Raw genomic sequence first — 23,238 nt, 5'->3', positions numbered from 1 at the left:
AAGAATCTCCATAAAATTAAAGGGGCTTTAACATTTGCGACAGATGTGCATGCTCTCTGTGAAAAGGAAGTGAAGATGTCAACCATCTGTTCTTCTGCTGCAGTTTCACTTCCCAACTGTGGAATGTAATGTTCAGTGTCTTGGGTCTTAGTTGAGCAATTCCTAGAACAGTCAACAACTCCTCTCCTCTGCCAGTACAGGAAAGGTTACTTGAACATTGGTTTGGAACACAATCCCTACGCAATGCTGCAAATATATTAGATTCTTGGACTGGATTTATCATATTCTCAACAACAAACTTAGATAGTTAACTGAATTACACTGAATTGTGCGTAGAATTTCAAGGTACTTTAAATCTATAATTCTACAGGGTACTTGGATAACAGAATGTAAATAAGACTCAAAACATGTCCTTGAGATCCATCCGCTTACTCATTCCCAAATACTTGTCCAATTTCCGCAAAAACTCACCAAAATAGAACGCTACTTGCCTAGGCGAACTGCTAGAGTGAATGCTTTTAATCTTCTATTCAATCCGGCGAGCATAGTCAATAGACGGAGCCCCAAACTCCAAGATTTTCTCTAAACTTTCAAGACTGTCCCTCATAAATGTTTCACTACAGCATGAAGCAATAAAATCACATAGAACCTCTATGCAGGAGATATCCACCAAGTACCTAAAGCCAAAAGCACAAGGATACAGAGACATTTACTAAAAATATCAACGATGTCAGAGAGATCATCACCCCGAAAAAGAGGTTACATACTTGATCTGAGCATCATTCCCACTGGCAATAGCAATATTAATTGTTGCGGCAGCAACATAAATGATTTCTTCTACTCGATCAGGGTCTGACTTACCAACCTTCAGAGTTTGAATCAAATTGACCAGTTTTTTCATAAATCCATCCGCAATCACAGCCTGCTCACAATTACAAACTATTCAGATAAATGGCTATAGTTGTTTAACCAAAAAAATAGATTTTTAGTCAAAGCTAGAAATTAGAAGAATCGGGTTACTGATAATCGAAAAAGTAAATAAAGAAAGAAATTTTAGAATAGCCAAGCATGAAAGCTGGTAAATCAAAGTATATTCCAATAGTCACCTCCCCCAACAATTGTTTGTTTCTTTCCTTTTTATAGCTCTTTTGGGATACGAGCCTTACCTTTATCATAATAATGCTATTATGGACAATTAATGACTTTAAATGTTACGTTATACAATCATATACATTAAATACATATTTTCTAACGTTTCCTATAATTAATACTCATTAAATGCTATATCTGGGCTCCTTTTTGCTGTCAGATTCATTCTTCACTATCTTTGAGTTTTAAATGTCTTGAATAGGTACGAGTGTTGAATTACTTGTATGACTGCTCGCACCCCCTCCATTTAATTTACTCGTATCTATTGTTGCTCGTATCTGTTGTTGCTCGTATCTGTTAACCAACCTTATTTCTTTGACTGTTTGACCAGTCTATATGTCATGACACGTCGCCATATACATAAATATAATTTTTCTCAATACAGATAGTCCCCCCACTTTCCATTTATTCATCAGTTTGAATATTTGGGAAGTGGAATTCATTAAGGGAGAATTTTTGTCACCATTAATGCTCTGACAGAGTTTGACGCTTCACTTATTACTTTCATTTAATGCGCTAGACACGTGTCATCCTCTTATTGGTCATACAATTGTACAACGCTTTCTTAGGCTTTCTTTTTGGCTTCCCTGTCCACGAAGTGTCAGTTATCATTATTATGGACTTTCCATCACTATACTCTTTCCTTCTGACGGTCATTCATTAGTATAAATATAACTTCCATCTTTGTCTTCTACCATTTAAAGCGTATTGAACACTTTAATTTTCAAAACTTTTATTCACTTCAATCTTCTTTGTCATGGCTTCTCCGAACCCTAACCTTAGAAGAACTCCTATTTTAGACAGCTTTCCCAATGCTCCCATTAGGCATAGAAGAGGTGGTGGTGGTAGACTCCGTAGTTTAGGATCTGTCCGTGGTGGTAGTTCACTCACACCTTCTTCTAGTTCTGGCCCTTCTTCTAGAACTGGAGGTTCCCATTCTCAAAGGTTTTCTTCCAGAAACAAAGAATCCTCTGAACCCTTACGCGAACCTTTAGTGGAAGAAATAGTTCCAACGGACTTATCTTTTTACCATGACAGGCAATCTCTCAGAACTCAAGTCGCCTCTTTAAATTGAGTTGATACTTATCCTTCTCAAATTACTGACCCTTTAATCCCGATAGTTCGTAGAGATTGTTATTGGAGTGATGATTTCCCTATCATCATTCCTAATCCAAATCAGAGAATCACCTCCTGCATTACTGGATTTTCTTTTGTTTATACGTATCCCTTTACTTTAGGATTTAAACCAGCCGTTGATCCAGTTATTTTGGATTTTTGTCGCTTTTTTAATGTTAGCTTGGGTCAAATTGGCCCAATCGTTTGGAGGGCAGTCGCCTGCTTAAGGCACCTCACTAACTTGGCGGATGCCGAATTTACTTTTCCCCACCTATTCATCTCTATTCCCCTAGGCTTTTTTGCAATGGCGTTTTTACCCTAGTAGCCAGGAGCAAGAGGGTTTTAGTGAGCCCCGAGGACGATAAAGACCGTGGCTGGTATGCCCGGTTTGTTGCTGCCCCCACTGCTGGTTTAGTGGGTGAAAATAACGTTCCCTTCCCCGAGAAGTGGAACTTTGCACGTAAGTGTTAAATCTTCCTCGTGCCTTTCCCTTTCAGGTTTTATCACCTTTTCTAATGTCGCTTCTTTTTCCTTTCTCAGCAACCATGGGCGTTGTGGAAACCGTGCCCAACTTCCGTGGTTGGGTAGGAAAATTGTTGAAGGCCGCTCCAATGGAGGGTAGGTCGTGGAAAAACCTTTCCAGCCGTTATGGTTGGAAAGTAAAAACTCATGGTAAGGGTTTCTATTTTACCTTGTATGTATCTAAATATCTTCTTTGTTCTAACTTTTATCCTTCTTTTTATCAGGATTTGCTATTCGTGGGGTCACCGCAGAGTCAATCATAGCTGCTCGTGACTCTTTGAGTACTCGCACCTCTTCAGCCCAAGATGTATTCTTGGGTTCTTCAAAAAGAAAAACTACTGAAACTGAAGAAGAAGATTCAGAGGAGGAAGATGAAGGTTCCCTGGTGATGAGACCTCGAGCCCGAAGACGTATCGTCTCTGATGATGAGGCTGAAGTTTCCCCTCATCTATCTCCCTCCAAGTCTGTTATTACTCCAGTTATCATTCCTGATGATGACGTCTCTCCTCACGACACTCGTGAGTCTATCGATCAACTTTTTGCTAGTGGTTTTGGTAGTGAAAACTTAGGACCTATTCTAGATGAAATTCCCTTATCTTCTTCTTCATCTCCCGTAGCTATGATTGCTCCTTTACCTTCATCAACTGTTGCTTCTGTTCCTCCTTCTATCGCTCCTCCTTTGTCTGTTCCTCCATCTATCGTTCACCATACGGAGGTGGGCTCTTCAAGCAAGAGTACTACTATGAGGAGTGTAACCATTGAAGTTCCTGCTAACAACAGCCTCTTGAGAAAGTCTGGTCAGGCTGATATTTGGCTCGAGCCTTTGATTGGCCCCATTGAAAAAACAAAACTTGAAAGCCACAGCAACCTGACCCTCATGAATGACATAGTGCATGCCACTTTAAAGGTATTCTTCTTTCCTACTTTTCTCCATCCTGTAAAAATTTTCGACTCTGGGATTTTTACTTCTCTTTTATTTGTAGGCCAATCTTATTGGTACTGAGCTGATTAGCAGAATCTCCCTCTTGGAGAAGGTAGCACGTGATTCTCAGTTTGAGGCAAACAACTGGAAGGAATAGTTTGGCAGTGTTCAACTTAACATGGAGGATTTACAAGAGAGCAAGAGTACCTTAGAACAACAGGTTCGAGCACTCACTTCCGAGTTGGGGGTCATCAAGGCTTCGTTGAATCAGGGGGAAAAAGAAAGAGAACGTCTTGAGTCTTCATTTTGTGAACAGTTATCCAGGGCCAGTGAAGAAATCAGGGCGTTGAAGGATCTTTTGAACCAAAAAGAAATTTATGCTGGGGAGTTAGTTCAGAATTTGACTAAGGCACAGGAAGATCTTCGTGCCTCTATGGCTAATATGCATGTTTTGGAGAATTCTCATGCCACCCTTCAATCTTCTTATAATTCTGTATTAGCCGAGAATGAAGGACTCAAGAATGCGGTCGCTGCTTGGGAAAGGGATTATGAAATCCTTGAGGAAAAAACTGATGTTGAGGTGAGTTGGGCCTTCCTAAATTCTCATCGTGACACCTTACTAGAAATGGGTCAAGAGAACTTCAACCTTGAATCAGAATTAGCCAAAGTGAATGAAACCATCGCACGAACTCAACAAACACAAGATTTTCATCTCCCGAGGTTGAAGTTCCCGTGGTTGAAACTCCCGTTGTTGAAGCCTCTGTGAATGCTGAAATTGCTTCGGATGCTGTACCTTCTTCAAGCTCAACTGTGCCCCTTGCTGCAAGCCAAGCTGAGATCTCGTCTGTAGATGTTGTTCCAGTTGAGCCCGCTGACGATCCTTCCTCAGTTCTTTCTTCTTAATGAAAATTATTTTAATTTGCTTTAAATTCCCTTTTTTGCAGGTACCAATCTGGAAAACTATGTTTAAGGTTTTTGGTTTCTTGTGATTGTTTTTTTTTGTTGTAGTCAAACCCCTGCTTATCAGTTAAGGTTTGATTTTAAAAGTTCAAGTCCCCAAGTTTTGTTTAAGGGGCATTTTTTTTGTATGAACAGTTCGATGACTAAGTTTATACTTAGTCTTTAGTTTTAAAATATTAAGAAGTTTGTCTTTAAACTTCCATCTGTTCTATTCGTGCCTTTTATTTTCAAGGACTTAAAGAATAGTCTGCATTTTTATTCTTTGAAAATGCTTTCATTAAACTCATCACTAAATAACATGAGTTTTATAAAAGAGGACCCTTTTATATTTTGACACTTAATGAAGAAGACGTCTCAACTTCATAATGGTGTGATCATACGATAAAAGAAATAGGAACACACATGTTTTTTGCAATAACTTCGAGAAATTATTAATTCTGAACTTTGACAAGTTTTGAGTAATACTTTACATGTGCTTGAATTACATCTATAACTTTCTCGTAACTATTTTTTCTTGTAACAGATTTTTTAATAAAAAATAACAAATGCGCAGTTTTTCTTTATAACCCGTTTTAGAACAATAAATGCAAGGTTTTTCTTTACAACCTGCTTTAGTACACAGCTTTTACCCTAATTACAGTAAGGATTTCTTTAGCCTTGGCTCGTGACTTCATTTGACTTTTATTACTCTGCACTTGACTTTTTCCCAGGCTTGATTTTTCTTCAATCTTCTCTGTCCTCTTTATATATACTTGTGTATATTATGTAGTCCCCCAAGTGTCTGAGTGTTGAAGTATGAAGCCTCGAGCACTTGATAGTTTCTCTCATTTGGTCCTTTTCCTGAAAAGGAAATACATACGGGACTCGGAGGCACGATTATAGATGAAGACTGCTTAACCCGTTTAAATTTCTATCAGAATAATTGTAACCCTGGGCCAGGAATTTTAGTTTATTTCACTTTGCCTTACAGGTCGTGACTCATCATTTAGTACGGGTTAGCGTTTTGCCTATCATCTAAAATCGTTAGTAAAATTTTAACAATTCAAAAACAAATATAATTTAACATGGTGATACCTGACCATGGGTTTTTCCTTAGAAGTAGTATCTCTTCAAATGAACTGCATTCCAATGCGAAGGAAGCACCTTCCCGTCCATTGTTTCGAACTCGTATGCTTCTTTTCCTACAATATCTCGAACTCTGTAGGGTCCTTCCCAGGTTGGACTTAGTTTACCCGCGTTGGCCGCCTTTGTAGATTGAAAAACCTTTTTAACCACGAAGTCCCCAGTTTTGAAGTATCGCAGTCGTGCTTTCATGTTGTAATATCGTCCGATCACTTGTTTTTCTGCTGCCATTCTTATTAATGCGGCTTCTCTCTTGCCTTCCAGTAGATCCAAATTGACCCGCATCTCTTCATCATTAGACTCTTGTGTTGCTTGTGAGAATCTTGTACTCGGTTCTCCTATTTCAACTGGGATTAATGCTTCAGCTCCATAAACTAAAGAGAAAGGAGTTTCACCTGTGCTCGTCTTTGTTGTCGTGCGATATGCCCATAACACTCCGGGTAACACTTCAGGCCAATTACCCTTTGATTCCTCTAAACGTTTCTTCAAATTGTTGATTATGACTTTGTTCGTTGATTCTGCTTGCCCATTGCCTACTGGGTGATAAGGTGTAGATGTGATTCTCTTAATTTGCCAGCTCTCAAAAAACTCAGTGACTTGAGCTCCGATAAATTGAGGGCCATTGTCGCATACAATCTCCTTTGGTACACCAAATCGACAGATGATATTACGCCAAATGAAGTCTTTGACCTCCTTTTCTCGTACCTGTTTAAATGCTCCTGCCTCTACCCATTTAGTGAAGTAATCAGTAAGTACGAGCAAAAATTTTACCTGTCCTTTTGCTTGTGGTAATGGACCCACGATATCCATTCCCCACTTCATGAATGGCCATGGTGATATGACCGGATGTAACAACTCCGCAGGTCTATGCATGTTGTTACCGTACCTTTGACATTTATCACATTTAGCTACAAAACTTTCCGCTTCTTCCTCCATTTTAGGCCAGTAATATCCTGCTCTAATCAAGGTTCTTACCAGTGATCTTCCTCCTGCGTGATTCCCGCAATGCCCCTCATGTATTTCCCTCATTACATACTCCGTTTGAGAAGGTCCGAGGCATCTTGCTAATGGACCACCGAACATCTTACGATAAAGATTCCCTTGTTTTAAACAGTAACGAGCAGCCTTTTTTCGAAGTGCATGCGCTTGCTTCTTGTCATTAGGGACGGTACCATACTGTAAAAAAGCAACAATTTCGTTTCTCCAATCCCAAGTTAAATTATTAAAATTTACCTCATTCTTATCTGGATCGAGAACTGAGTGAAATAAATGTATAATTGCAGCATTTGCATCTTTTGCTACATCAGCTGCGGATGCGAGATTAGCTAAGGCATCTGCTTCAACATTTTCATCCCTCGATATCTGTATGACCTTCCAAGTTTGGAATTGCTTTATCAGTTCCCGTACCTTTTCCAAGTACTGTTGCATCCTTGCTTCCCTAGCTGTGTAAGTCCCCAGCATTTGATTAACCACGAGCTGCGAGTCACTTTTGATCACTACTTGATTTATACCAAGTTCTCGTGCCAATTCTAAACCTGCAATCACAGCTTCATACTCCGCTTCATTGTTAGTTACGGAATGACATTTAATAGCTTGCCTAATAGTTTCACCTGTAGGTGGTACTAAAACAATTCCTAATCCTGCACCTTTTACGTTAGATGAGCCATCAGTAAATAAGGTCCATGTTCCTGGATTAGCCCCATTAAGTACTTGTACTTCTTTTTCTGCTTCTAATTGCATCCCTTGGCTAAAGTCAGCGACGAAATCAGCTAATATCTGTGATTTTATTGCTGTTCTAGGTAAGTACGTGATTTCATATTCACTTAGCTCTATGGCCCATTTAGCTAACCTTCCTGACAATTCATGTTTATGCAATATATTACGTAGGGGGTATGCAGTCACTACAACAATGGGATGACATTGAAAGTAAGGTCTTAACTTCCTAGATGCCATGATTAGAGCAAGTGCTAATTTTTCCAATTGTGGATACCGTGTCTCTGCATCTAACAAAGATTTACTAACATAATAGATAGGAGATTGTTTACCCTGCTCTTCTCGAACCAAAACCGCGCTTACCGCAACTTCTGAAACAGCAAGGTAGATGAAAAGTTTCTCCCCAGCCTTGGGTTTTGCTAGCAAAGGTGGATTTGACAAGTATATTTTCAAATCCCTAAGTGCTTGTTGACACTCCTCATCCCATTCAAAATGATCCTGCTTCTTAAGAGCCGAGAAGAATTTAAAACATTTTTCCGATGATTTAGAAATGAACCTTCCCAAAGCTGCGATTCTTCCTATTAGTCTTTGAACCTCTTTCTTGTTGGAAAGTATATCAAGAATTTCTTCAATGGCCTTAATCTGTGCAGGATTCACTTCAATGCCACGGTTAGAAACAAGAAACCCTAAAATCTTACCTGATGTCACACCAAATGCACATTTTTCTGGATTCAACTTCATATTATATTTTCGTAAAATTTTAAACGTATCAGATAGGTGCGATATATGATCTTTTGAATGTTGAGTCTTAACTAGCATATCATCTATATATACTTCCATGGTTTTACCTAAATGTTCTTGAAACATTTGGGTGACCAACCTTTGATACGTTGCACCTGCATTCTTAAGACCGAAGGGCATTACCTTGTAATAGTAAGTCCCCCTATCTGTTATAAAAGAAGTTTTTTCTTCATCTCCTGGATCCATCTTGATTTGATTATAGCCTGAATATGCATCTAAAAAACTTAATAGCTCATGCCCTGCAGTAGCATCAATTAACTGATCTATGTGCGGTAAAGGAAAGGAATCTTTTGGACAGGCTTTATTAAGGTCTGTGTAATCTACACAGACTCGCCACTTACCGTTCTTCTTAGGAACCACAGCAGTATTAGCTAACCAGTTAGGATATTTTACCTCACGAATAGCAATTTTGAACTTCCTCTTGAATCACCTTATTTTTGAAAGTTCCTTGCTTTCTTTTCTTTTGCTTGACGGGAGGATATGATGGATCTTCATTCAACTTATGAGTCATGACTTCCGGTGGTATCCCTGTCATGTCAGAATGGGACCAAGCAAAACAATCTGCATTAGCTTTTGAAAATTCAATCAATTTACGTTTTACCTCCGGGCTAAGATTAGCTCCTATGTACACTTTTCTCTCGGGCCAATGTATAAATAACACCACAGCCTCTAGCTCTTCTATCGTTGTTTTGATGTTCTCGTTCTCCTCCGGTTCTTGAATGGTATCAGGTCTCGAATCCACATCGTTTGCTTTTGCTCAGGTGAGGTTGACTCTGTGTTACCCTCACCTAAATTCTGTAATTGCTATTTGTCTTCACCCTTAACAGTTGAATCTGCAACGGAATTGATGCTTCTAGATGTTTGTTGATCGCTTCTGATTTGACATATTTCCCATGGAGATGGAAATTCAATAACTTGATGTAAAGTTGAAGGAACAACTTCCATGTCATGAACCCATGGCCTCCCAAGAATCATATTGTAAGCCATTTCTATATCTACAACTTGAAATTTGGTATCTTTAACGACGCCTTCTGCGAATGTAGTAAGTATTGCCTCCCCTTTTGTTACAACACTAGAGTTATCAAATCCCGACAAAGTATGCGCCTTTGGAATTAATTTATCCTCCGCTTGCATCTCGTGCAATACTCGTATTAAAACAATGTTTACAGAACTACCTGGATCAACCAAAACTCGTTTCACGTTAGTGTCATGTACAAGTAAAGATATTACCAGTGCGTCGTTATGCGGAGTTATGAGTCCCTCGGCGTCTGCGTTGTTGAATATAACATTCTCCTCTTCCAGTACATGTCGAGCCTGCTTCCCGTGGGTAATTGTTACTTTTGAAACCTTTTTATATGATACATCATTGATCTCTTCGCCTCCACTTGTAACGTTGACAGTTCTGTTGGGCGAAGGTGGTTTTGGAGGCTCATGCCTGTTCTTCATGTATGCTTGTTTACCTTTCTCACTGAATAACTCAGTAAGATACCCCTGTTTTAACAAATGATCAACTTCACCTTGCAGAAACCTGTAATCTGCTGTTTTATGCCCGTGATCGTTATGAAATTTGCACCAATGATCAGGGTTTCGTCTGTTCGGATTCGATCACATTTCCTTTGGCCATCGTACCTTATCTCCCATGCTTCTTAAAACAGCCACGAGTTCAGAGGTGCTTACGTTGAAGTTGTAACCACCGAACCTTGCCTTTAGACTTCCATCATCGTCTCGTGACCCGCGTGTGTTCCGATCATTTCCGAACCTCGATGAGGAGCCTGATTCATTGTTTATAGGTTTGTGATCGTACCTTTGATTATGTTGCCTTGATCGTGACTCTTTTCCCGCAGGTCCCATGTATGGCTCTTACCTGTTATTACCGGATCTTTTTTCATTTTCTACACGCCTTGAGCTTACCTTTTCTTCTATTTTATGTCGTAAAATAATGTCTTCTTCAATCCTCATCTTTGTACTGTATCTGTTGTAGACATCATTCCACGTTGTTGCTGGGAATTCTCGAAGGCTTTCTTTGAGTCGCCTTGTGGCTTCTGAACTCTTCTCATTCAAATTACTAGCAAAGGCTATGGCTGCCCAATTGTCAGGTACTCGTGGCAGCGTCATTCTTTCCCGTTGAAATCTATCTACGAACTCTCTAAGCAACTCTGAGTCTTCTTGCTTGATTTTGAAGATGTCTTCCATTCGCTTTTCAGTGTGCTTTGATAAATAAATCTGCAAGCTCAGCAAACGAATTTATAGAATTTTCAGATTAAAGAGAATACCATGTTAAGGCCCCTTTAGTGAGTGTTTCACCGAATTTCTTGACCAAGACCGACTCAATCTCTTGCTTAGTCAAATCATTGCCCTTGACACCTGTTGTGAATGCAGTAACGTAATCTCGTGGATCTGATGTACCATCATACTTTGGAATATCAGGCATCTTAAACTTCTTTGGAATTAGGAGGGGATCAGCACTTGACTTCCATGGTTGTTGGGAATATTTATCTATATCTACTCCCTTGATCACGGGCGGTACTCCAGGTATTTGCTCTATGCGTTCATTTTGCTCCTTAAGCTGTTTCTGCAAGGTTAGCACTAGATTTTGTAAATCAGAATTAACTGGATTACCTGGGTCTCCCTCTTGTGTTTCACTAGGGGTTCCACCACTACCTGAATTAATCAACCCAGAACGAGGATTCTCCAAAGTATTGTTGTTTGGAGTAGATGTGGGAGGAGCAACAGGTAATTGGCTAACAAAAGCCTGAAGAGCTTTATTGACTTGAGAGGCAATAAGTTTTTGCAAAGCCTCATTCATGGTTTCGACATTTTCAAATTGAGCCTGTCCATCAGTGTGATATCCATCAGGAGTGCCTTCACGAGACCGTCATGGGGAACCTCGTGGAGAGCCTTGTGGAGAGCCTCGTGGAGAGTCTCCCTGAAATTGCTGGATTGTTTGAATTTATGGGTTCCCTTGAGTGTTGTCATTGTTGTTTGACATGATTGATGCAATCAAGAAAATTAAATTGAAATATAATTGATTATCAGATTCCCGTCAACGGAACCAATTTGTTTAACCAAAAAAATAAATTTTTAGTCAAAGCTAGAAATTAGAATAATCGGGTTACTGATAATCGAAAAAGTAAATAAAGAAAGAAATTTTAGAATAGCCAAGTATGAAAGCTGGTAAATCAAAGTATATTCCAATAGTCACCTCCCCCTACAATTGTTTGTTTCTTTCCTTTTTATAGCTCTTTTGGGATACGAGCCTCATAATAATGCTATTATGGGCAATTAATGACTTTAAATGTTACGTTATACAATCATATACATTAAATACATATTTTCTAACGTTTCCTATAATTAATACTCATTAAATACTGTATCTGGGCTCCTTTTTGTTGTTAGATTCATTCCTTTGATTCTTCACTATCTTTGAGTTTTAAATGTCTTGAATAGGTACGAGTGTTGAATTACTTGTATGACTGCTCGCACCCCCTCCATTTAATTTACTCGTATCTATTGTTGCTCGTATCTGTTAACCAACCTTATTTCTTTGACTGTTTGACTAGTCTATATGTCATGACACGTCGCCAAATACATAAATATAATTTTCCCCAATATAATGGTTTCATCCAATGAGAAGTCTCACTAAAAGAAAAATAAAAGAGAAAATTTGGGGGCCATTTCTATCCAAATACTACAACCAACTATTTCAATCTCATATTCACCTATTCAACTACCCCAAGAGCAAAATCTGTTAAGATCTTAGAAGGCAAGAGGATAATGTACCCAGGAGCCTAATATTTTAGCTGTCCTTCTAAATATTGAAGACATACCTCCATATTCCCACGCTTGACAATGCCATAATGCTGCAAATGTCGGTGACCACATCTGCGTCCTCGTTGTGGTTATCAAGCAACGTCACCAGGCAACCAAGGTCGGCAGGATTGAACTGGGTGGTGAAGTTAGTTATTGTTAGTCAAAAACAAAGCAATATGCATGCCTGACACAGTTACATTTCAACAATAAAAAAAGGAAAAAAAATATTCCAGCGGTCTTTGCATAATGCACCCATCCAACAATTTTGGTACATAGCAGGTTACACCCATTCATTTTGTTTAAAATCTTGTTTGGTGGACAGCTTTAATGAATACAGAGACTATTAGAAATTAGGCATTAGAAGCTTGGGGGTGGTAGATGTAACAGGAGTGTCTCCACTGTGAGGTACTAGGATTTCTTTCCACATGAAGGGCATAGGTGGATGGGAGTAAGTTTCATGAAGCTAGAAAGGTGGGAGAAGCGGTAGGGGTGTGTCGATCCTAAGCACAAGATTCGATAGCCATTTTGATCATATGTCTTGTTGCACGGAAAAGTCAACACTAAGACAACCACTATCGATAACTGTAGATTTACATAGGTTGCTGACTACTAGTACAATAACTTTTTTTAAAAAAAACTAAGAGTAGCTGTGTAGGAAATAAAAATAATAGCTTTGTAGCGTGCTAGTAGATGGGTCCTATGTATAGAGAACCCAGACTAAATCCAGTAGCGAACATACTCCCCGGTGATGTAGAGTCAAGAAATGAACTAAAAAGAAAAACATCAAATTGGAAGTTGATTCAGGAACATGCCAAATTATCATCTGAATGCATGCTGTTTATGATGTTTCCACCTTTCAATAATTTTATTTTGTTTTGTTTTATTTCGTTCCTATTTTCATTGGTTAATTCATCAAAGTGTTTGGATTCAAGCACGAAAGCTTCTAAAAGCTCCTTAAGACCCATGTGCCTTATGATATCAGCTCTCCTCTCTTCCAACAATACCTACAACTATTTTGAGGACGGGGATTATCACTGAAGAAGACTCGTGCCTGAAACATCAATTGATGTACATATCAGATTCAACCATAAGTTAGATATGAAAAAGTAGGTCGAATGAGGAAACTAAAACGCTCTACTCACTAGAGGAGTCCAACCAGCCAGTCATAAATATCCCAGTTATTGTGGTGTTGAATAATGCCACGTATACCATCAATACAGTAAGAAAATGCACAACATACATTTGTTAGCACCTCATCATCATCTAAAGGAAGAAGCTCTAAAAGAATATAGACTGCTGAAGTAACCCAATAAATGAATAGTAATCAGTAATGGAAAGACAAATAAGTTCGTTCTTTCATTTTACCAGATTAGAGGACCTCTGAGGGTTTATTCCAATTTCCAGCAATATGAAATTAGCTCTCTATTTGGAGCAAGCTACAAACAGAGTCTTGAAAAGCACTTAAAATTGACACATCAAGAGATATTTACATTCAAGACCTCCAATAAAATAGGAGGAATATTGAGGAAAGGCATGATATAGCTAGTGTTTTCTGCTCATTTCAAAAATAAACAAATTATTTCTTTTAAAAATTTCAAATCCAATTTATTTGACAATATTTGATAGGTCCTGAATTTAAGATATTAAATTTGACTTATCTATTACTATTAGTGATAGTAAAAAAAGAAGTTAAGCAACGACTTAGTTCGATAGAGGAAACATTACATCAAAGTTTAAAATCTGAATAGTTTAAACGGAAAAGGCCTAAAAATACCACTCAACTAACATAAATGGCCTATTTATGCCATCCGTTAAAAGGTCGCCCTATTCATGCCACTAGCGTTATACTTTTGGCCTATTTATGCCATTCTCTACTAACAGTTCCATTTTCTGATTTTTAAATAATAAGAATTAATTTTTCGACCCCGCCTTTGCCACGTGTCTTTATATTACTGGTTCTTCTTTACTTGACCCTACATTTCTTTTAACCCTGATTATGGATAATTAACCATGCCCAACCCGATAAAATCCAACCATCTTTTAACCCAACCCCTAATTCCTTGTCACGACCCAAAATCCAACTAGTCGTGATGGCACCTAACCCAACCCGCTAGGTAAGCCAATTAACAACTATCCAATTTAATGAGATTTTTTTTAGACAAATAAAAGATAAAATAACTGAATCTTAATACTTTTTCCAAGGACTGGTAGTACAAATTATGAGCTTCTAAGATTTAGATTTTTACAAACTGAATTGAAATAAACATAACATCGGTTTCAAATAAATACAAATCACTGAACACTGATCTTATCGGGTTGTGACAAGGAATTAGAGGTTGGTTTAAAAGATGGTTGGATTTTATCGGGTTATGCATGTTTAATTATACATAATTAGGGTTAAAAGAAATGTAGGGTCAAGTAAAGAAGGACTAATAATATAAAGACACGTGGCAAAGGTGGGGCCGAAAAATTAATTACTGTTAGTCGACAATGGCATAAATAGGCCAAAAGTATAACGTTAGTGACATAAATAAGCCAAAAGTATAACGTTAGTGGCATGAATAGGGCGGCCTTTTAACGGATAGCATAAATAGACTATTTATATTAGTTGAGTGGCATTTTTAGGCCTTTTCCGTGGTTTAAAAGTTGTGAAAATTGCATAGAAACTGAATGTCGCCCAACATTTTATAATGTTTCAAAAATAGAAAAGGTGTCATATAAATTGAGTAAATCATTTTTTTTTAAGGTGATGGCAGATGGTACACCCCACGGTGATGGTATTTTGAATGCTCAAGGAAAAGCAATATTTTGAATTAAATAATTGCAGGCTTAAGAACTTTTGAACAGTCATTAACCAACCTGCTCAGATGGAAGATCCGGCTTGCTTTTACAAATCAGTGACAAAATTCTCGTGGCTTTACTCTGCATCGGAAAATTGTTGTTCGCCTCCTTTGACTTGTTCAGCAAAGGAATCAAAGCGCCATGGTCAAGAAGACAATCACAATCACCTGCTTGTAGTGTAGCTATAGTTCAATACTCCAATCACATAAAAAGCTCTTCTTTTTTCCAAAGTGTGATTTCGTCTTCCAGTTAATAAGCATTTTAAGCAGTTTTGCCTATCACATTTGAGGTAAGCTTATTGGGATGACCACATTATGGAAAGGGTGATCTTAATAGCTTGAATTTTACCATATTGGGATGTTTTGAAGGATTTTTTAATTTTTCTGTAACTGATATTATAGTTGGAGCATAGTGGCTAAGTAGGGCAAAATAGCTATCACAGTTTATGGGTAAGCAGGAACAGCTTCTCCGACTAAGGTGCTCTGCCTCTTGAGTCCATTGTTTTATACCACAAAACAAACAAAGATCTAAGGTGCTCTGCCTCTTGAGTCCAGTGATCCTCTTTTCAATCTCTGACTCTTTCTTGCGATTAGCTCTCAAGCCATAGTGAACAAGTAGAGGATGAATTACTGTAGGCAGGCATACCATCCTTCTGTTCGATCAAAGGCATCTGAGCCGAGAGTACTCAGATCACTCAAGAGGAGAATGCTCGTCGAGCAATCCCTTTGGCTGTCGTGTATCAAGGAAGTGCTTTAATTGACCATTTGATGATCTAGTTGCCCTGCTATGTCTAGCTGGGGTGCTTGTTTAACCCAAAAAATAGTTTTCAAGGTCAAATTAATAATTTTATATGACGGGCCACAAGCAATCGATTCAATCCGAAAGATATAAAATTTTGTTAATACAACGTGATAGAGAAGTGGGAAATAAATTCAATGACAGATAATATAATAAAAATAAAGCAGAGAAGAAGGAATACTTATTGAATGATCCTTGATAGGATAATAAGCCGGACAGAGCTTGAAGGGCCGAACTTTGGCTAACTTGAGAGCAATATGCTATAAATTACAATGTATAGAATTGTAGAGAAGAGAATTAGATTCCCCTCATGGTTGTAAAAGTACGTCTATTTATAGGCTAAATCTAAGTAACCATTCTCCTTGAATTATGGGCCCATTATGAGCATTTACTCAATCCATCCATTACTTTTGGAAGACTTGTAGCAGCTGTGTAAATGCTGGAATTCCGTAACTGGTGAATTAATTCCATAACTGATGAGTTAATTTCGTAACTGATGAGTCAATCTCGTGCCTGTTGAGTCAATCCCGTGCCTATTGAGTCAATCTCGTGCCTGTTGAGTCAATCTCGTGCCTGTTGAGTCAATCTTGAATTGATTGCCTTGTTCTGACCGTTACAATCATTTATTGCATTTATTGTACGTTACATAATTGATTTGTAACAGATGGTGCAATGATGATAAATCCCATATAATTTGGGATTAATTGATTCCTTCCTCATGAGATATTCTCCCGCACCTGATCCGGCTATTTCATGATGATCAGTTCCGAGGCTAACAGGCACGGTACGAGTATGTTCGGTCCCGAGGGTGTTTCACATATCATCTTTACATGTCATTCTTCACTTTTCTTTAAACTTTGCTGACACGTGTCGCCATTTAATAGACCCATGACGAGTCTAATTTTTACTAATACAGATAGTCCCCCCACTTTTCGGTTACTCACTATGATGTGACCGGGAAGTGGAAGATTTTATCCTTTTCATCCTTGCCTCTGCCTCATTAAAAACCTTGCCAGAAAAACCCAATGGGGACAAAAACTGGACGAAGGAAAAAAGAGTGCAGAACTTAGAGATTCAGATGATAACTCCACCGCATATGTTTCTTTCGTCAATAATCGGTTGGTTTACCCCTGTCTTGTTTCGGGGTTTGAAGACAAATCTTTGCCTTATGTTTGCAAAGTTTGATATATAAATTTCGGCTTTATTTTCTGCCTATTTTTAATGTTTGGGTTTTTGTTTCACCCTTTAACTTTGCATTAAAAATGCTTCAATGCTTCGTGAATTTTTTGAATAAGCACGAATTAAAAGAGGTCACTTTTTTGAACGACACTTTATTTTTATTATATTATCTGTCATTGAATTTATTTCCCACTTCTCTATCACGTTGTATTAATGAAATTTTATATCTTTCGGATTAAATCAGTTGCTTGTGGCCCGTCATATAAAATTATTGCTTTGACCTTGAAAACTATTTTTTGGGTTAAACAGTTTGGTTCCGTTACCGGGAACTCAAGCAAATTTGCTATTCATCCAAAGATAGTAACAATTTTTGTTAATCGCTTGTTTTCAGTTTAAACCTTCATGATGGCTAAAAATTTTCCAATCAACACGGTTGAGGACAACTAAGTTGGAGATGGCTTTACCATGCAAAATAAAAAGGGAATAATAGCCATGATGATGATATATAAGCAACAAGCAGAGAAAAATAGAGAATGTACATCGATATGTTGGTACCACATTAGTACCAAAACTAATTATAACGGATCTGTACGAAACAGTTCCGGAACAGGAGGTTCAGATACACCAGGTAATTTTAATTTGCAAAAATTAGATCTAACCTTATAGAAACAGATCAAGGAACAAAACGAGCGGGTAGAACACCTCCGGGAATTCCTATCTATCCTACAAGAATGATATGCATAACCGTTGCAGCACCGGGATTTAAACAGAAGAAGACACGGTAAATCAAATCGACACTAATAAGATGTCCAAAAACAGGCCCGGAGATCAAACAGATGTGATTCTTGGGCGATCCGAATCTAAACGCAAAAATCTAAAAAAATAGGTCCGAGCAAAGAGATACGATATTTTCTTCACGGGCTGAGAAAGATCCGGATCTACCCGAACAGGTAAGGAATTACCTTGCTAAATTGTAACATTTCATAGGAGAAGAATGAAGATTAGGAGGAACATGGGGAAAACACCCACGGGATTGCTTACAAAGATACCAAACCTAACAACTGAAAAAGAAGAGATAGCTGCGGGATGAAATATCCCACGAGGAAAGAAGGTTCATTAATAACCGTCGACAATTATACAAATATTTTCGGAAGCAATCATTGAACCAAAGGCATTAGAAGCCACAAGGTCAAATGCTGAAGAACTAGAAATTATCATTGACTTCCCAAATAGGAAGGTTTGCGTTGGTCGAGACTCGACACTGAATTTAAAGGTAAGTTGATTAAACTTTTACATGTTAACAAAAATTGCTTTGCTTGCCTCCATGCTAACATAACAGGTGTACCACCGGAGGTAAAGGTTTATATGCTCAATATTGATCCGTGGTATAATCCGGTCAAGCAAAAGAAGAAACTAGAGTCAAATAATAAAAGATAAAGTTACAGAACTTCGAAAGATCGGTTTAGTCCGAAAAGTCGAATCATTCGAACTTGCTATCTAACAACAACGCATCATTACTTTCAAAATTCCGAGGAGAAAGATGATTGCAGCTACACCAAATTGTCTCGGATGTCTCGGTAAATGCAATTTTAATTCAAGAAGATAAAGGTACACATTCTCCTATCTATTATAAAATGCTCTTAGATACGGAAACTACATATCTACATTTTGATAAGTTGGCATTAATTGTAGTTGCCCTAAATCTAAGGCTTTATTTTCAATGTTATTCAATTCCCGTAGTCACTATATTTTCATTACGCAATATTTTGCATAAACATGAACTGTCAGGAAGGCTAGCTAAATGAGTAGTCGAACTAAGTGAATATGATATTGTTTATCAGCCACGTACGACTATAAAATCACAAATTTAGCAGATTTCATGATTAATCTTAGCTCGAACATATTACCGAACATGTTATTTCTGGGATAATTCTCGGAATCTGGACCTTCTACACAATTAGGTCCACAAGTACTAAACTTCCCGAGTTAGGGACAATGCTTAATGCCTATCAGGAAAAGTAGTTAGATAATTCGTAAAAGTTATTTTATTACTAACAATAAAGCCGAGTATGAAGCATATGCTGCAGGGCTTAAATTAGCTTGGGGACTCAGAGCAAAAATATTAATTTAACGATTGATCAAATCCAAGAAAACTATGCAGCCCAGAAAATCGAGCCAGATGTACTAGTCTCGGATCTACTGTTGATATCACTGACTCCTAAATAAACGCCGGACACTTATTGAGAAATATCGTTTCCATATCAAACAATCTCGGGATTGATCCATCTCTTATTTAGGCGATCCCTGATCTATCATCAATATCGAAACTAACTATCCTACTGGGGACTATTAAACTGCTGATTGTCAAATTATGATTCCAGTGTTTGAGTTCTCATACCTCAAAACTCAAGCGCTAGGAAGATTACTTATACTTGAAGATTAGTCAATTTGACCTGACATTATAAGAAGTGATACAAACAATTGATTGCCTTGGGAGATAGAACCTAAGAGTATTACGATATAATTTACCAGCTCAACTCAGTTAGTTGTATTGCTCATATCAAGCATAAACACTTCAAACAGTGTTGAATAAGTTCTTCAAGAGTACATATACTACACGTACACAAAAAGGATCGAGAACTCCATGTCAGAGTCAAGAATCCTACAATAAAAACGAGAGTTTTACATCTAAGTCAAGATAAATGTATGCAAATAAGTCACCTGAATAAAGTTCACTTTGAACAAACACGTGACTCATATTTGGTCCAACAACAACCATTCAAGTTGAATATATACGCCTTTCTTAATGGCTAATTGTATTATGACTCGGATTGATTATCCCGTATATATAAAAAAAATCTCAAATATTATTTCGGACATGTGTCCCTCTCTATTTGGAAGTATATTCATACCCCAATTTGGATTAAAATCCAATCAGATTAAATGTCTCTTTAGAATAAATCTACTAAGATATATATTTATTTGGGATCAATATTACCTCAAACTCAAAGTCTTACCGGGATCAATACTCCCGTAAATCTTTATGGGGTTAATAATCTTGTAAATCCTACCGGGATTAATACTCTCTTAGACTAAAAGTCTACTCGGATCAATCGATCATATTTTACGGCTGAATGAAAAGGAGACGTCCTCTTCATAGCGTTTAAAGTATACAAAAGTTAGACACCCAAAGGTGCAACATTAAGACATCGCACATGTAAAGATGCATCCAAATATATACTTTAATTCTAAAAGACTAAGTATGAGCACTCAAATAATTTTCTAAAGTGCCAAGAAAAACTTGTACTCGGATAAATTCCCTAAAATGCCAAATGATGATATTAGACCCGAAAGACATAAGGAACACTGTATTATTCCCGGTCTAGGTTACAACCCTTCTGATGAAATAAAAGGGTTAAGCAATCATCATCTAAAATATATACCTCCGAGTCCCGTATGTTTTTCCTTTTCACGGAAATGGACAACATGGAAGGAATAATCAAATGCTCGAGATTTCATACTTCAAAGCTCTAACACTTTGGGGACTATATATATGAAAGGCAAAGAAGACTAGAAAAATCAAAATTCAAGTCAAGCCTAAAGTCTACCCAACAAATCAAAAGTTAAGAGCAAAATCACAAGCCAAAAACACAAGCCTGACTCGAAAACCTTTGAAAACATATTTGTAAATATAAACGAATGTTTCAAAAAAGGTTAAAGGCAGAATATTAGTTACGGGTAAAATGCATATCTTTGTACTTACTCAAAAACTGTTGTAACTGAAAACAGTTACGGATGAAAAAGCATTACCCTTGTATTCATTTGAAAATTGTTATCAATAAAAATAGTTATGGGTAAAAATTTGTACCCTTATATTTAAAACTATTGTAAACAAAAATAGTTATTCCCTTGTACTAATTCAAAAAAAAAAAACAGTTACGAGTGCAAGCTTATATCGAATCTCTTAAAAGAAAAAACAGTTGCAAAATGAGTTATAGACGATACACAAACACATGTGAAATGTTATGAAAGTTCAATGTAAAAACTTTCTTCAAAACATTGTTAAATAAAAACATGTGAAAATTCCTATCTCTCTTTTGTATATTTAAACCATTATGAAGTTGAGACGTCTTCTTCATTAAGTGTCGTTCATAAAAGGGCCCTCTTTTGTAATTCATGCTTATTCAAAAAAGTCACGGAGCATTAAAGCATTTTTAATGCAAAGTTAAAGGGTAAAACAAAAACTCAAACATTAAAATAGGCAGAAAATAAAGCCGAAATATATATATCAAACTTTGCAAACATAAGGCAAAGATTTGTCTTGAAACCCCGAAACAAGACAGGGGTAAACCAACCGATTATTGATGAAAGGAACATAAGCGGTGGAGTTATCATCTGAATTTCTAAGTTCTGCACTCTTTTTTCCTTCGTCCGATTTTTGTCCCTATTGGGTTTTTCCGGCAAGGTTTTTAATGAGGCAGAGGTAAGGATGAAAAGGATAAAATCTTCCACTTCCCGATCACATCATAGTGAGTAACCGAAAAGTGGGGGGGACTATCTGCATTAGTGAAAATTAGGCTCGCCATGTGGGTCTATTAAATGGCGACACGTGTCAGCAAAGTTTGAAGAAAAGTGAAGAATGACATGTAAAGATGATATGTGAAACACCCCCAGGACCGAACATACTCGTATCGTGCCTGTTAGCTTCGGAACTGATCATCATGAAATAGCCAGATCAGGTGCGGGAGAATATCTCATGAGGAATGAATCAATTAATCCCAGATTATATGGGATTTATCATCATTGCACCATCTATTACAAATCAATTATGTAACGTACAATAAATGCAATAAATGATTGTAACGGTCAGAACAAGGCAATCAATTCAAGATTGACTCAACAGGCACGAGATTGACTCAACAGGCACGGGATTGACTCAATAGGCACGAGATTGACTCAACAGGCACGGGATTGACTCATCAGTTACGAAATTAACTCATCAGTTATGGAATTAATTCATCAATTACGGAATTAACTCATCAGTTATGGAATTAATTCATCAATTACGGAATTAATTCACCAGTTACAGAATTCCAGCATTTACACCGCTGTTACAAGTCTTCCAAAAGTAATGGATGGATTGAGTAAATGCTCATAATGGACCTATAATTCAAGGAGCATGGTTACTTAGATTTAGCCTTATAAATAGACATACTTTTACAACCATGAGGGGAATCTAATTCTCTTCTCTACAATTCTATACATTGTAATTTATAGCATATTGCTCTCAAGTTAGCCAAAGTTCGGCCCTTCAAGCTCTGTGCGGCTCATTATCCTATCAAGGATCATTCAATAAGAATTCCTTCTTCTCTGCTTTATTTTTATTATATTATCTGTCATTGAATTTATTTTCCACTTGTCTATCACGTTGTATTAACGAAATTTTATATCTTTCGGATTGAATCGGTTGCTTGTGGCCCGTCATATAAAATTATTGCTTTGACCTTGAAAACTATTTTTTGGGTTAACCAGTGCTGATCCCAGTTGTGTAGTTATTGTGCTTTAGTTTCCTACTTAGTTGATGATGATTAGCATCTTCTTCTTGTGGAAGTAGTTCCATTGTGAACTTTGGTATCTGATATTAAATACCTCGGTAAGCTCTTATGCAATCTGCCATTGGAAACCACAAGAAGTCCACCTCTGACTATTTCGTCTATCACCAATTTTTGTTGTGAAAAGGTTCCTGGTTTTTGCTTAACACTTCACCAAAGCAAGGAACTAAGTTTTCCTCTTTTTCCCTTATACTGTGAATTCTCAAAGTTGAATGACCTTTGTGTAAAGGTAAGGGTGTTTTATTTTACTTAAAAAACAAGGGGATTAAGTTGTGATTATGCTACAGAAAAAAGAGACTGCTAATTTGTTCTTGCGCTTAGGGTCTGTTTCTGTTGAGCTTCTGTTGTTTGTTAGTTGTTTGGGTTGGGTGCTGTTCTAATTGATTGAAAATATCAGAAGGAGTTCAAAATTTCAATTTGAAGTGATTTTGAGTAGATTTGAACAAGATTTGAGTTAAATTTTAGAAAAAACACAAGGAAGAAGACGCAGTCAGTTTTTTGTATAATTATGTATAATCTTGTATAATAGTGTATATGGGTGTATAAACACATCTTATACACTTTTATACAAGCGTCTGTAGACGAACTTCTTCTACGATTTTCAGTTACAATTCTTGTTCAAAACGTCCAAATCTCCATTAAATGGCTTCAAATTTTATATACAACCTCCTTATACTATTTCTAACAATTCTA

General features: G+C 37.3%; 1 protein-coding gene across 6 annotated transcripts; it reads right to left on the bottom strand.

Moving 5' to 3' along the window:
- Positions 1-257: 257 nt before the first annotated feature.
- LOC109242781 (importin subunit alpha-1a-like) lies at positions 258-15,679 on the bottom strand. 6 transcript variants are annotated; one of them, XM_019409640.1, is made up of 5 exons: positions 13,258-13,471; positions 13,120-13,166; positions 12,133-12,248; positions 768-922; positions 258-677 (listed from the first exon to the last, which is right to left on the bottom strand). In XM_019409640.1, the coding sequence occupies exons 3-5, from the start codon at positions 12,136-12,138 to the stop codon at positions 527-529; spliced, it is 312 nt and encodes a 103-aa protein (XP_019265185.1). In that variant the 5' UTR covers positions 12,139-12,248; positions 13,120-13,166; positions 13,258-13,471; the 3' UTR covers positions 258-526. The 6 variants fall into 6 exon arrangements, 5 of the variants coding, with proteins under 5 accessions (XP_019265185.1, XP_019265183.1, XP_019265186.1 ...); XR_002070436.1 differs by lacking the exons at positions 13,120-13,166; positions 13,258-13,471 and adding an exon at positions 14,975-15,679; XM_019409638.1 differs by lacking the exons at positions 13,120-13,166; positions 13,258-13,471 and adding an exon at positions 13,481-13,637.
- Between the last annotated feature and the right edge of the window lie 7,559 nt (positions 15,680-23,238).

The sequence above is a fragment of the Nicotiana attenuata genome, unplaced genomic scaffold (genome assembly GCF_001879085.1).
Source record: "Nicotiana attenuata strain UT unplaced genomic scaffold, NIATTr2, whole genome shotgun sequence".
In the NCBI taxonomy this organism is placed as follows: Eukaryota; Viridiplantae; Streptophyta; class Magnoliopsida; order Solanales; family Solanaceae; genus Nicotiana; species Nicotiana attenuata.
This window is presented reverse-complemented; position numbering and strand designations above follow the sequence as displayed.